Source organism: Trematomus bernacchii, unplaced genomic scaffold (assembly GCF_902827165.1).
Source record: "Trematomus bernacchii unplaced genomic scaffold, fTreBer1.1, whole genome shotgun sequence".
NCBI classification, from domain to species: domain Eukaryota; kingdom Metazoa; phylum Chordata; class Actinopteri; order Perciformes; family Nototheniidae; genus Trematomus; species Trematomus bernacchii.
Genome location: NW_022987342.1, coordinates 7,359,441 through 7,374,889, shown reverse-complemented (window position 1 = coordinate 7,374,889; position 15,449 = coordinate 7,359,441). Strand labels below are relative to the sequence as shown.

At 40.4% G+C, this 15,449-nt stretch overlaps 1 protein-coding gene across 1 annotated transcript in view; it reads right to left on the bottom strand.

The window, feature by feature from the left end:
* Positions 1-15,449, bottom strand: part of LOC117481760 (testis-expressed protein 2-like) — a 46,589-nt gene that overhangs the window by 17,817 nt on the left and 13,323 nt on the right. The window contains exons 3-6 of the mRNA XM_034129651.1: positions 4,526-6,080; positions 2,886-3,086; positions 1,836-2,139; positions 1,086-1,324 (exon numbers count right to left, since the gene is read on the bottom strand). Of these exons, the coding sequence (XP_033985542.1) occupies positions 1,086-1,324; positions 1,836-2,139; positions 2,886-3,086; positions 4,526-6,061 (2,280 nt within the window). The 5' untranslated portion in view covers positions 6,062-6,080. The remainder of the gene's footprint in view (positions 1-1,085; positions 1,325-1,835; positions 2,140-2,885; positions 3,087-4,525; positions 6,081-15,449) is intronic.

Genomic DNA, 15,449 nt, shown 5'->3' with positions numbered 1-15,449 from the left:
AACACATTAGAGGAAAATATACCAAATCTACCCATGTTAAAATCTAGGTGATAAGGAACAATATATTGTCACTTTAAATTCTGTTATACTGCAAATATTTTATAATTCAGAGGTTTGTCATATTCTCATTTTACTTGCTTGTTTGTATATATTTCTGTATAATAATTGTCTGATCAAAAATCTTTTTATTGCATTTCGACAATGCATAAGTAATGTTTGTCATTTAGAAGTGGGAAGCAAAAATATATGCAAAATGAGACAATCGTCTGTACTGATTGTATGTACAAAGAGAAACAAAATAATTACAAAAAACACAAACAAACAATAACAACAACTAAAGTAATCCCCTACATTCACTGCCAGTGAGCCTCATACACACGATTATTTACCAGGAACATTGTTAAATGAATGTATATGCATGTAATACATATGCAGATTATACATACATGCAGCAAATACCTATAATCATACACATCTACTGTATACATACACACATACATACATATGCTGCAGATAAGCTATACCAATAGCAGATCGTCTTACAGAGTGTGGAATGCATTTCAAAAAGGTTCCCAGGCTTCCTGAAATGTCCTGTTTGAGTAAAGAAGTGAATAACTGATCTTTTCAAGTTTCATGCAGGACATAACGTCCTTCAACCACTGTGAGTGAGTGGGCGGGACACTGTCCCTCCACTTAAGCAGGACGGCTTGACGAGCTCGGAGGAGAGCAAAGGACAGAGATCGACGCCGTTCTGCAGTTAAATGCATCTCCTTTCCTATAACCCCAAATATGGCAGCCAGAGGATTTGGAATCAGTTCAGTACTGAAGATGTATATTAATTGTCAACTTTTATTTTGAATTGTATAAAAGTGTTTCTGTTTGCTCCTTTTCTTACAAATGAATTCCTCTTACTGTGTAAATGTACTTGGCCATAGGCTTGTTTCTGATTCTGATGAGCTACTTGTTATTAATTACACAGCTTGTGACACAGTAAGGTTAAATCGCAAATGACAAGACACATTTGTCACCTAAGGAAGGAAATTAGAAAAGGAAAAGGACTTAGTAGTACAAGTGTAGGATGCTACCTTCTTATCTACCCCCGGGCTGCTCTGAGGACTCTGAGGAGCAGGGCTGGCCACTGCAGGGCTGACTACCGCCTGTTTTGGCAGTAAGGAGGCCATGTATACGTTGTAGTCCAGCAGCGGTTTGGTTCTGGCACCGCTTGCTGTTGTTGAGGATACCGAGGAGTCTTTCGACCTGGGCTGAGATGCTAGAGCTTCGTCCAAACTGCCGCGACTGCTGCTGCGACTGTGAGAGATCGGAGCTGTAGACCACAGGGAATAAAAAATAAGAAATCACAAAAAGGGTGAGGAATTAGACAATTCATTATCAAATTGCATTTTGTGAACTACTAAAAATCAGGATCAGAATTGCCATCTTTGTATCTGTAAAGCATACAAATATATCTCACCTTGCTGAGGTAAAACAGCAACATGAAATTACTGTTTTCAATGAAGTCTGGTGTAGGTAACAGGCTGTCTCATAGCAATGTAAATCAGTGTAAATATATGAAATAAAGCGTTCTCTGAAATTGATTCTATGTTTTTAGATGAGCATTTTTAAGGTGGCTAATGATTTGCTTCTTCCCTCGCCACATTGCTTAGCTTCCGTGCTAATACTGATGTCAGTTGATCAAATCGGGGGGACATCTATTGTAGGTCAAAAAATATAGTATGGATAAGTACCTCATACAACCCCACTTCAGAACATCCAAGCTATCCTTTATCCAATTCTGGAAGGAGACAACTGTGGGCACAATCATCAGTATTGCTCACCGTTCTTAGTTGCTGCAACACTTCCAGTTTTCTTTGTGTCCGCTTTTAGCTTGGATGCAGACAGAGCGCGCTGGAACCACTCCTCCTTCTCCCTCCCCGTCCTTCCGAACAGATAGAGGGTGAGCTCTCTACTGGAGGAGGACCCCCCTCGCTCCTGAGCCCCCCTGTCCCTTGTGCTGAGGCTCTCGCTGGACTCCCCCTCAGTCTTTGACATGAAGTCATCCTGTTTGGCAAGTTCAATGCAGATGGGGTATTTTTTGTTCCATATACGTTTCCTGGCCAGGCTCTGAGGGGCTAGATATACCTGGGGAGATACATGAGTTAGACCTGAATCACACAGACTTAGGTTTCAATATATCTCTACCAAATTGCAGGGCTTTTATACAGTGGTGTTTGAGGTACTTCTATTTAAGTATTTCCGTTTTATCATCCCCATCCCACTACAACTTGGAGGAAATGATTGTACTTTAAACTCCACTTGATTTATTCATATACAACATTAGTGACTTTGGTGTAATTTATTATTTAAGAATATAAATCAACTAATGAATGGTGATGTCATATTTTGGTTAAGGTTACCTGGCAGTATAATAAGTCTTTAGAATTAGCTCCACTTTTACTAGCTGTAAAATGGTGTACACATCAATGCATTACAATCCAGTGATATGATACACATCATTCCGAAAAAAGACACTGCATAATACTTGTAGCCACTACTACTAATACTTGTTTTACATTTGGTACTTTAAGTATACGTTGATACTACTACTTTTTAATGCAGGATTTTTTTCTTCTATCGCTGATTTTAGACAATTTACAGACAATTTACAGCCATATAATCCTGTTTTTGTGCAGTGGTATTTGTCATTATCTGTTAAAAATCCCACATTGATGATATATAAAGTAGCATGTTATAATGACCTAAACTTTGACTAGCTTTATACAGACTAATACATCTGTGAAATACACGTATCCCTCACAAGATCTACTAGCTCAACACATAACTGCAGTTGACCTCCAACAGGAACATTAGGAAATCATTTGACATACTTTGCTGTTGGTGATGTCGTATATCTTCTGACTGATGTACTGGATATCAGGTTTTGGTTCATTGTGTGTGGAACGGCGGGCGACGTTATGGTTGGGTTTAGACAGACGAATGATGGAGCCCTCCAAGCGGACGTACACAGAGTGTGTCAGTGTGGCATGGTACGTCTCTGCGTCATAGTTCGATATCTCATTCATCCAGCCCTGGAGGGAAGACACAATCATTTAACATCATGTACATTTTCATAAAGTGAGTTCTACAAAACAGTCTGAAATTCAAATAAGTTTTCCCAAATAGATTGGAATTGATATCCATTTAAAAACATGTGGATGTACTCTGGATGTTTTTGATCATTTGAAGAGAAACTGAAAACAGAGACAAGATAACAATCCAAAACTGTGCCTGGAAAATGAGGACACTGCAAAACATCTGCTCACAGTGTGTTGTCACCCGTGTACCCATGCCTCTACGAGCCGACACTGATAAAAGAGGTTTTCAAGTCAAAGTAGTTTGTTGTCAGCTGCTTTCTGTGGTAGACTTTGAAGGTTCAATCCAGCCCAGGATCCACATTTAGCTCATGTTCTGCTCTGTCACTTAAATACTAAATCTGTCACAGAAGTATGCATCTTAAACGACCGTGTTTCTTTTATTCACAGCAGTCCATAGACACACAGTGCCATAGTAAGGTCACATTCTCTGTTATAAAAGTGTATGTAAGGCATTCAATCAAGCATTATGATAAAGTCCTGAAAGGGGACATTTTTTCAAGATATTTATCGAGTGGGAAAAGGTGTCAATGGGCTCCAACAAGTGATTTCTTATTATTTGTGCACACAGGATAGTTAACTTCATGTTAATAATTGTTAACAATGTTTCCTCCCTTACAGGCAGTTTAGGTGTGAAGATGAAATAGTTGCTTGTCTATTATTATCCCTATGTTGGATCGGTAAACTGTCCAGTGTGTAGCCCACCTCTCACTCAGTGGATGTGAGGCAAACAGAAGTGATTTCTATCAAACATTGTGACAAATGGATTAGATTGCACAGAGCCATGAAACATTTGAGCTGTGATGATGCCTCATGGACTGTTTGACTTTTCCTTGAATACCAGCTAGAACCGACTAGGGCTGTCAACGTTAAAGCGTTAACCTACGGGATTCATCTGGAAACCTAGACTTTTTATAAACATTTTTTATACAAAATAAATCACATTACCAAGTTTGACCAAAAAGGCAATGAAAGCAAAGAAATCTGCACAAGCTGAATGTATTGTACTGACTGGAGACCACTGGATATCAGTAAGCGGCCAAAACTAGGAAAAGCCACATGACACTGGACAATCAGTCAATTACTAATCAGATTTGGTTCCATAAATAAACAAATAACTTGAGTCACAGCTTTTATATAATACTATGACTTATAACACAGTCATTTGTATTTGTGCGGTTGAGAGGTTTGGACAAGTTGAAAACACTGTGGATTAGTGGAGTCAGTATAACAAAGAGTTTGGAAAAAGTGTTTTCATAATGTTATCAATTCATGTATCAGTACCGAATTGGCATATGAGCAACAAGTCCATCAGCAAAATCCTTCAAGGCATTCAGGACAAAATGAATTTAAGGAAGTTTGAAAGATTCACTGACCTTGTAGATTTCTGGTTCCTTAATATCCAACCTGGTGACATCCCACAGCTTCCCACGCTGTATGGAATGTCTAAAAGCACTGCCAGAAGGTTTAGGTCCCGTCAGCCACACAACGCCAATAGCTAAAAGAAACCCAAGCCCAATCCCAAGCAGCACTCCTCCTACGTAACTCGGCAGAGGTAATACAAAACACCCATACACCAGTACAGTAAGGATGACCAGTGTATAGTGTGGAACACTGGGTACAGGCTCAAACCTGTCAGATTCATCTTCGCTGCACAGTTCTGTACTTCCACTTAGTGGCTCTTTAGTTTGACTCCCAGTTCTGGTATCATCAGTTCTATCACCTGCTGTGTTGTCACAAGTCTCAAAGTCCTCACTGTACAGGATGCAATAGTCCTCATCGTCTTGTTTAGCGAGAGCAGACATCGAGCATTTGTCCAATGACATTGAAAGTAAAGATTTGTTGGGGCTCTTAGTGTCAACAGAGGAAAGAACAGATGTTTCAGTTGTACCAGAAGCCTCGCTGTTAAGGGCTTCAGCTTCTAGGTCAACTCCTTCTTCCTCCTTGATGCAGTAGTTGTTGTTGCTCTCCAGTTGAACATTGATAGAGGAAATGGAGAGTTCCGAGGCACTGGCAGACAGAACTTTCGGCCGGTAAATGCTGCTGCCAGTCTTTTCGTCCATCATCTCTCTCAGCAGTTGGAGTGGTTCGGAGATGGCCTCAGAAAGACGCCGCTTAGTGTCTTCGATTCTTGCCTCGACTTCTGAGACCTTGAAGAAGCTGCGGGCATCCGTCGTGATTAATGGAGAAGAAGGTGCAGTTTTAGAATCCCCAGCTGACGTCGTGGTAGCAGAAGGCATCCGAGACTGTGTGAATTGCTTGAAGAGTTGCAGGTTAAGGCGGGAGTCTGGAAGACGGAAGGGTGTGGAGGAGGACGACGACGAAGAAGAAGATTCCTGGGATGTGTCTGAAGACAAGGATTTGACGAGATTTTTCATCAGTTGCCTATGCCTCACTGTGGGAGCAGAAACAGAAGGGATCCCGTCACCAGAATCATTGTCGGACGAGAGAGACTTCACCATGCTGAAGAAGGGGTTGTCACTGGAGGGAAAGCTCAAAGATTTAGTTGGAGAGGGATTGTAAGTTGAGCCTTTTTGCTCAGCAGTATGCGATGGCGAAGTTTCTGCTGGAGAACGATTAGTGTGATGTTTAGAAACTGAAGATAGTCCGGATGAGTCAGGCATGACAGCAGCCTTGGCCGCAGACTCTGATGGAATGCAATCGTACATCTCTTCACTTGCTTCTACGGCTGTCACAATGTTTGAGTCGTCCTGAGCTCCTGAGGGAGTGGAGATAGTTGTCCAGTAGAGCTCTTCTTCGTCCTCCTCTTCCTCCTTCCCAAGAGCTGAGAAGTGGATGGTGATGTTGTCCTTTGATGGCGATCGCAGGACATGGAGCTTGGGGGACAAGGCAGGTGGTGGTTTTTCTGTGGAGTGGGCGCTCTCTGCATGGCTAGGATCTCGGCTAGTCATTGCAGTACTGCCACTGAGTCTGAAAAGAAAAAAAGGCTGGGTTATTACTGACTTCAGAGTTCAGTCGATTTAAATAGTTCACAATAACATACAAGCCATTTACTATTTCAGAAATGTGATAGACAATTACAACTGAAGACAATAAGTTCAAACCTGATGCTAAATTGAGTATATATGGTGACGAGATTGACTCTTCTACAATTCAAAGCATTTTAAAAAGGCCCTTTTAGTCTTTTGGGGGTTTTCTCTCTGTTTTATTGGTTTCTGTGCATGTAAATGGTCTTTCGGCCTTGATGTAACAATATTCATAATTAAGTAAATGTAACACCCTTTTCACCCCGGTTACACTTTTCATTTGCCCTGTACGATGGGCACTGTAAGTGATGAAAGTGGGGGATGTTGGCTTATCAGGCGCCCGCAGCTCACAGCCAAAGTGGGAGTGAGAGAGCGAGCGAGGGAGAGAGAGAGAGAGGGCGCACCGGTACCGGCGCTGTTGTTATTAGAATCTGGTGCTAGCTGCGCTAACGGATATAAGAAGTAGATGTTTCTACAACCAGGGTGGAGGAGAGCTCTCCTCTCAGACTGAGAGGCTCAGTGACGTAAAGGACTCTCTGAGTGTTTAGATAGTTCATTTTAGTCTAAGTTATCTCAGTGTCTCAAACGTTTTGAACACAAATTATGTAAACACATATTTCCAAGGCACTCCTTTATAATTATTAGGATAAATAAAAACAGGTTTGAAATCATTCCAATGTATACTATAGGACAGTAAACCAAACATATCGTTTAAAGTTGGAGAGATACAACAATATGCATAAATAAATGTTAACTAGGTAAAATAAGATATGAATGAACAACAAAAATAAAATAGTTACATTTATTTGTTATTGGCTATGGTAGGTTATTGGTTATGTTCATATACTTATTTGATTATTAAATGTAAACCGATCTTTTTCATATGGGTGTTTTAGAGTTGAACCCCCTAGATCAGGTCTCTAGTAATTGTGTGCTCAAAGTGCACCAGATTGAAGCATTTTACTGCGCGCTCACATTATGCTGGGCCCACGTGCCTTAGCACCGCTGTTATGACTCCATCCTAGGGGAAACACTGTGCAGTTTCTCGTTTCAGACCGTAAGATGCTGTTGAAAGTAGACCTTTGAAACCAGATGATTTTATCAGCAAACTAACATCAGCTTTCCAGGCAAACATAAACATATTTTTATCGTTGGTTAAGGAAGTTGTCTTTTTCTTATCGCTGTCAGGTGATCAGCCATTCCTTGGATTCTTTGTTATGTGAAAGTTAGATTTGTAAAACTGGTAAACCACTGCAACTGCTGATCATTGTAATTATTGAACTGGCTATGAACAACATTTACCTCAATAAATGACTTTCTTTCTCAATCCATCAAAGCTCAAGAATAAGCCAAAAGGCAGTAGAATGACTGAGTCACCGACCACTGACTATGTATTTAGGAAACCCAGCAATAATGTATTATGTATATTACTATTTCCAGAAAAAAGTGTATTTATGTGTGCCTGTGCTGGTGCTGCCAAATGTAGTGTGACTTTTAGTTGGGCCAGTCTGCAGTTCTTGAGCAATCAGTTATATCAAATGACCACTAACATCCTACTTACCATCTGCTGACACTTTCACAAATACCTTTTAAAGACTGCTGAAATATACAGCAAAATCATCAAGAACAATGAGGAGCAATCAAAAATGTAGACTCATTATGCCTACATGGATGCTGCAGCAAGAATTGTGAGCTCTAGCGTCTGCATATTACAATGTGAATTATAAACCACATACATTTTGTTTTACTTTTAATCCATTTTAAAGCTAACAAACGTCTGACAGACATCAGTCAAAGTCCAGATAATAAATCGAGGTTGGGATAAAAGTAGCATGGCAAACTGATGCTAATTATTTGGTGTCACAAGATTCCGTGAGTTCATTGACTGACAAACTGAGGTCAATTTGCCAGGTTTTACTAGGGAAGTATGTGTAACAGAAGATGACATCAACACTACTTTTTTTTTTTCAAACCACTCATGCTTTATGATTAAAATGGTAAATTGGTGGAAACATCATAAAATGAAAAAAAAATAAACTAAACCAAAGTGGATACTGTAAATCAAACGGAAATGATTGGGTTGAATACACCCAAGTAAGTGGACCATTCGAAGGACACACTACTTCATTCTTAGCCTGTGCTTTTCCTTATTTAAAACACTTCCTCATTCCCATTTAAAACGTGATATGTGGCATTTTGCAAAAGCCAAATATAAATACCATACAAAACTTTTTTGTACGTTTGGTGCATTTCATTTTTGGAACCCTGTAAATTGTACTATTGGGAAGATTAGGCCGGGACATACCTGGCAACACAACATGATTAAATTGCACCTTTCCCTAGCATCTAGGACACACGTTGGTGGTGAAAATAGAATGATGTTAATGTCATGCTGACATCTAGCATAGGCCTTCTCAGCTCACAACAGAGGTGGCATGAGCTCATGCTGGCTCACTCTTATACAGACTGAACTTGGTCACTCATTGTCACATTGGTCACGAGTGAGCCTGTTACACAGCCAGGCAGTCTGCCAGCCACCTCTGTCCCTAGCTAGCCAGCCTTCAGTCAGCAGCAATACAATGAGGCCATTCTAATGGACCGCCGCTTGGACATAGATTTCATTTCAACATAAAGGACCCTAAGGTCCTAGCAGTATTTGCTAACAGCACATTAGGATTAGTGGGGAAGTATGCATGTGTTTGTGTGGTCTGTAAGCTGATTCTATCTCCCTATTAAAACTATGTAAAAGGAACAAACAAACTGAGCAAAGGACTTGGCACGTACAGTACATCTTCATGCATTTGGTCGTCAATCCAAGAGTGTGTGTGCACTGACAATGAAGTCCTGGTTTATCTTGTGTTCCCAGTGCCTTTCCCTATGAAGCCTAGGAACAGCCTTAGAGGACAGTGAAGAACGAAGTCTTGCCATTGATGCTGATGAAGCCAATTACAGAAGGGAGCCAGCCCCATTACCCCGCCTGTTTTGTACTCATTAGAGACATGTTCACAGCTCACTTCTTCTGTACCGAGCAGCACACACTGTTAATGAGACGTGACTCACAGAGCTATTACACATACTCAATGTATTCATGCAAATAAACTGACGTGTGTTTAGCTGTAATGCATTGTTCAAACAAACCAGTGATAAAAATACTGGTGAGGTGAGAAGACAGCATTTGCAATTACAAAAATTCTAACTTAATATATTGTTTAATTTAACACAGTTATGTCTTTCAATGTGGAGTAAGCTACAATAAGTCAATATAATGACTAAAGGGATAAGCTCAATGCCTAAATGAATAGTGAATGCGTTTCTGAATCAAATGCGTGGTATTTTGAAGCAGTGACTCACCCAAAAAAAACCTGATACAGTGTAAAAATCAAGATGGATGTTGTGTAAAGATGAATAAAATAAATGTTATGGTAGGAAAAAACGGTATGTATTAGAAAGCCTTATAAAACGTATATAGCTTAACATTGAGTTGAAGAATTCCAAAAAGGTGCCCAGTGGAGTTTTCTTGTAAAACAAACTAAATGTATCTTAACATTTAGTGTTCCCCAAGATTCATTTTATGTATCCTTGAGGGCTAACAGACGTGTTACTGTAAATGCATTTCCTTCCTCATGAAAACATTTGCAAAGCCATTTTTTGGGTTTGACGTTAATGAAAAATCTACTTGCCCAAAGACAAATGTTCCTTGTACACATGGTTTGACTTATGGCGCGTTTCCACTACAGCGCGCAGCCCGGTTTAAGAGGGCTGTGACGTCAGCGGCCCGTCTTTGGTTGCGTTTCCATTTGGCCTAGTACCGGCCGGCGGGTCCTAATTCACAGTTTTTCTGGCCTCATAAAATCGTGGGTCCAGGGCCAGAGACAACGAGGCTGAGTCGGGCTGAGTATGCTAAACTAGAGAGAGCGTCGCTGGCAAGGGGGCTACAACTACAACAAGATGGACATATTTGACCGTGATTTAATTGTAATACACGTTTCAAAATGATGCCGAAGTAACAACATACTGATACCGGTTAGTAAAAACCATGAATTAATGCTTTGACAAGTCTGCAGACAGACGGCAGGCGAAAAACCTTTTAAAATGCTTGTTTTCTAAATGGAGATTGGCTAAGCTAACGCAGTATATGCTCCGACCATCCACACTCACAACAACGGCCTATACAGACATAAATAAAGCAGCGACTGTATTCACCATGACACAGGCAGTCTGTGGTTTGTACTTGTTTAACTTTTGTCTAGTTTCTGAACATATATGAGGAGCTGTGAGCTCTGAGTGCTAACAGCTAACGGCTGTGTTGTTTCTCTGGGGTCCTCTGAAGATCACGTCACGGCTCCGCCTACACTGCGTTACTATAGATACTGCCCCAGTTCCTAAACTGTAATGGAAATGCGCCATAAAGTGAGCCAGTCCTAACGAGGCCCAGCCATACCGAGCGGGGCCGAGCGAGGCCGTGTAGTGGAAACGCGCCATTATTAGCAGTTATCACATACAAAGACTTAAGATAGTTATCACGTTTAATTTTTAAGTCAGTTTATCTGGGGTTTCGGCCACATTCAACGCCACCCAACTAAACTCCTGTTTACAGGATAATTGATTCATTTGTTGCCAAGTGCATGATTGTTACAGTGCATGTGCTTCTGTTAACAGAAGGAAGGGATATGGCTCACTCTTAACATACTTCCATCAGATTCCCTATGCCCTGGACAAGCGGATTAGTGTTTATACAAGGATGCCAATAAGAAAATGACTGAGAAACTGAAAAAAACTGAGATATAATAGCGTACACCAAAGATTGTTGGTTGTAACTAATATGATCAACACGAGGATGTGAAATTGTCCCTCTTGGCTTCCTTAATCTCATTCTGCAACTAATACGTTGCTAAGAGAGTAGACTTGCTTAATTTGATGACCCCTCGTTTTCCCAGTATCGATTCTAAGAACATGACCCCTGACCCTTTAGTTCTAGTCAACAAAGCACATATCTGATTGTGCATAGGAAGACTATTACTTATTCATTATTAGTCATGGTTGCCAAATGAAAGTGGTAACAGAAACACAAAGTAAAGCTGTTATGTTGCTCTTACTCCCAATATATGGCCCAAAATATATATTTAACTGCATAGTAGTGTCAAATAGGCAAAGTTTCCACCAAGAACACATCTTTAACGAATCCCGAATCTCAAATGTTGTCTAGCTTTTTGCAGAAAGGGTCAGATATTGTTTATTTGACAGTATTTCCGTGAAACTGAGAAGCTGGATTTGATACCCAACATGCTTTCAATTAAAGAGAAGTTTGAAGAAAATGATAGTGATTTGTGACTTATTGCAAATGATTAATTAAAAAGGTAGATGTATCATGGTTCACCGATAAGGGAGAAATCCTTTGTGGTGAACATCTTTTGGCAGTACCAGGCTAGACAGCGATCAATGTAGCCACAAGACAAGATGCCTCATTAGTGAGCAGTGCAACTGTCAGTTCTTTCTTAACAAGATGACCTCCTGTTCTTATATATGTTTATTTGAGTTCAATACAAGTTCATATACCATCCTCTAAGGATTTCACAATGTCAAAACAGAAAATGTAGGAAGTCCTCAATTTAGCTAAATGTAGTGAGATGAGGAAAAGTGGGACACTCCAAAAAAAGGGAAAGGAATTTTCAACATGGATAAATCCTTTTACCATCATTGCCAAATGTTATAACATTAAGTATATAAAAAGGGATGGTGCTTTCTTAGAATTATTTTGATTGAAGTGTCACGGGTTGTGTTACTCAGTGTCTAACAATTCGACCACCTACTGCATCACCTCATCAGAAGCTCCAAATAACACTGAGGATGTGACTGTGAGGAAGGAAAAAAAAACTCAGTCATATAATGAGTGTTGCATGGGTGGTTGCATGACCATGTGTCATTCACACAGTCATACAGCACTTGCAAAGCCAGTAGTGTTGTGTTACCACAACCACACTAGTTGCTGCTCAGCTCCAGGACCACCTAAACTCCAACAACCTATTTGAGAAGTTCCAGTCTGGTTTCCGCTCAGGCCACAGCACAGAAACTGCCCTGGTCAGGGTCACCAACGACCTGCTGATGACGGCTGATGCTGGCTCTCCCTCTCTCCTCATCCTCCTCGATCTCACTGCAGCTTTCGACACCGTCGATCACGGCATCCTCCTCCATCGTCTGCACTCCACCATCGGACTCTCTGACTCTCCCCTTGACTGGTTCAGATCATACCTCACCGGCAGAACAGAGTACGTCTCCTTGGGCGAGGCAGAGTCGGGTACCCACAACGTCACCTGTGGTGTCCCTCAAGGATCAGTTCTCGGCCCCACCCTCTTCACACTCTACATGCTCCCCCTTGGCTCTATCATCAGCCGACATGGAGTATCATTCCATTGCTACGCTGATGACACCCAACTGTACCTCAGGATCAACCCTACCTCCTCTGCAGCCCTGCGTTCACCCACACTCACTGCCTGCCTGGAGGAGATACAGGCGTGGATGAAGCAAAACTTCCTGAAACTCAACAGCTCCAAGACCGAAGCCATTATAGTTGGCACCCCACACCAGGTTCGGTCATCCACCATCACCACCATCACCTTCTCCGCCCAGGACATTACCCTCTCCTCAATAGTCACCAACCTGGGTGTTAAAATGGACGCCCATTCAAGGTCTCCGTCCTCACCCACCAGTGTGTCCATGGAACTGCCCCTCCCTACCTCAAGGAACTCCTCACCTCCTTGCGGACCACCCGCTCCAGCAACTCCAACTTCCTCAAACCCCCCCAGGACTAAGCTCCGTATGGGAGACCGGGCCTTCTGCTCGGCTGCTCCCAGTCTGTGGAATGCTCTCCCCGACCACATGAGAGCACCACAGACCGTGGAGGCTTTTAAAAAAGGCCTCAAAACCCATCTCTTCAAAAGAGCCTTTGCCTAGACCTTTTTACCACCCTTTTATTTATTTTTATTTTTGTATTGCTTTTTATTAATTCTACCGTGTTGTGTAATGTTTATTTATACTGTTCATGCTCACTGCTTGTAGCACTTCGGGATTTGAAATCAAATATGAAGTGCTTTATAAATGGAACCCATTATTAAACAATTTCCCAATTTGGGATCAATAAAGTACGATCTATCTATCTATCTATTATTATTATTATTATTATTATTATTATTATTACCACAGAATGTAAGAAGTAGTAGTAGATGTAGTCTCTCTGATGTCACATTGTTGTTGTCGACTACGGTTTTGAAGCCTTGAGTTCGGCGTTTTGGCTGTTGGTTCTTGGCTTTGGCCGGGGCCATCTTGGTATTGCGCAACAACAAGGGACATAATTGGGTTGGAATAACTACAACCAAACACTGAAAATGTGTAGCCTACACAAATATTACCATTAACTTTCATTAACTCAAAACATACTGTAAAATCGTCTATTTTACTCTAAATGTGACTATAATTTACCACATAAACATCATACTATTTAGGAGAACCCTAGCATTGAGACCATCAAATTGTCAGATGTTTTAAAACGAATACTAGATTATATTTAGAAGTAAACATTTCATCTCAAATAGGCTGTGCAACCATACACTGAGAGAAGAAGCTGCTTCATGAGAAGCTACTTCATGAGAAGATACTTGATATGATTTTTTTCCTAAAATCCTTAATTCTATACCCGCTGAATGACAAGACTCCCAAGAAGAAGTCATCAACTCTTTGCAGCTCATCAAGACGTAGACCTGAATTCTTAACAAACAAAAATGGCTGCTACATGACTACGGGAAAATACATGCCATCTGGGGAACACTTCCAACCGTCACAGTCTACAACAACAGACAATGATATTGTGTCAGTTTCCTGAAGCTAAAACATGAGTCTGCATAGAGGCTGGGCAGTATTATTTTTACGACCTCAAATAAATATCTCCTTAACGCATGTGGGCCTAACATATCAGTAGAAGTGGCTGACTGGCTGTGTTTCTGGTGTTTGCAGCTCAGTAACCACACTGCAGGGGGATTTTTACAAGTCATCCTGCCTGTTGCTTTCTGCCAATACAACACCACATGGCAGCCTCCTCAGAGCCTCTCAAATGTCATACACAACTGTTTCCGATGGCATCAGTGGCATAGGGGGGACAGAGTTTACACTTCAGGATAAAAAAAAGACCTTATTAAAGACTGACAAACATGCTCACACATGCCATCCCAGATCCCTAAACCATATCCAGGTTGCTTAGGAAGGGATTAGAAGAAGTCCCACTTCAAAGCCTGCTGTTGATTTGCAGTAGTAATGGTTTTCCCTGTGCTTACACTGTCAGTTTAGCTAATGACTTGTAAAGTGTCTCACAGCCCAGTGCTCACATGAATGCAGCTGCCAGCATTGTATTTACAGGAGCCAACAGCTTACTGTCCCGTAGGCGTGACAGTTTACAGATATCTACTGGCTCCATTATTTGGATATTTTATTGAAAAGTAATTGTAAAAGGAGGGAGAAAGCAAAGATGACAACATATATTTTGTTGTTGTTGAAACTTTAAGGCGTCTTATGTGCTTTTACTGGCTGATCGATAGAAATGGTTGCAATGGTATGAGATGTCGATGATACAGTCTTATCAAATATATTTGTTTTGCCTTATTTACTACCATTAGTATATTTATTAGGTATAATTACCTGTAAAGTATTAATAATAATAATAATACATTTTATTTGTAAAGCACCTTTGAGAAGAGAATAATAAAATAACATGCATGATAAACCCGATAAATAAATGGGATAGATATATATATATATATATATATATATATATATATATATATATATATATATATATATATATATATATATATATATATACACACACACACTTATCCCATTTATTTATTCCCTATAAAAATGGGATAAAGATATAATTAATATACATAAATAAATAAAACAAAGATATTTTTATAAACATAAGAAACTAAAGTAAATTGTCTAAAGAAATAAGTTTAAATAGAAATGTACTCATTGTTCTAAAATATATAACATTGATATTAAAATGTTAGCAGTCTTAATAAGATATCAATGCTGAAACTGCATCAGTTGAGATAAAGGTTTGTCCAGGCATGTTTTAGTGACTAAGAGGCAGTGGTAAACTGGTAAATCAATTTCACATTGTCACATTCAGATTCCAGGTTTTGGAGACAGATAAACAAAAGCAGCCCAACAGAACCGAAACTGTTCTCAAGAATGCTGACAAACTGGTGAGACAGGCGCAGATTGAATGATAGGCGGGGAGAACATAACATCTCTCAGCCTT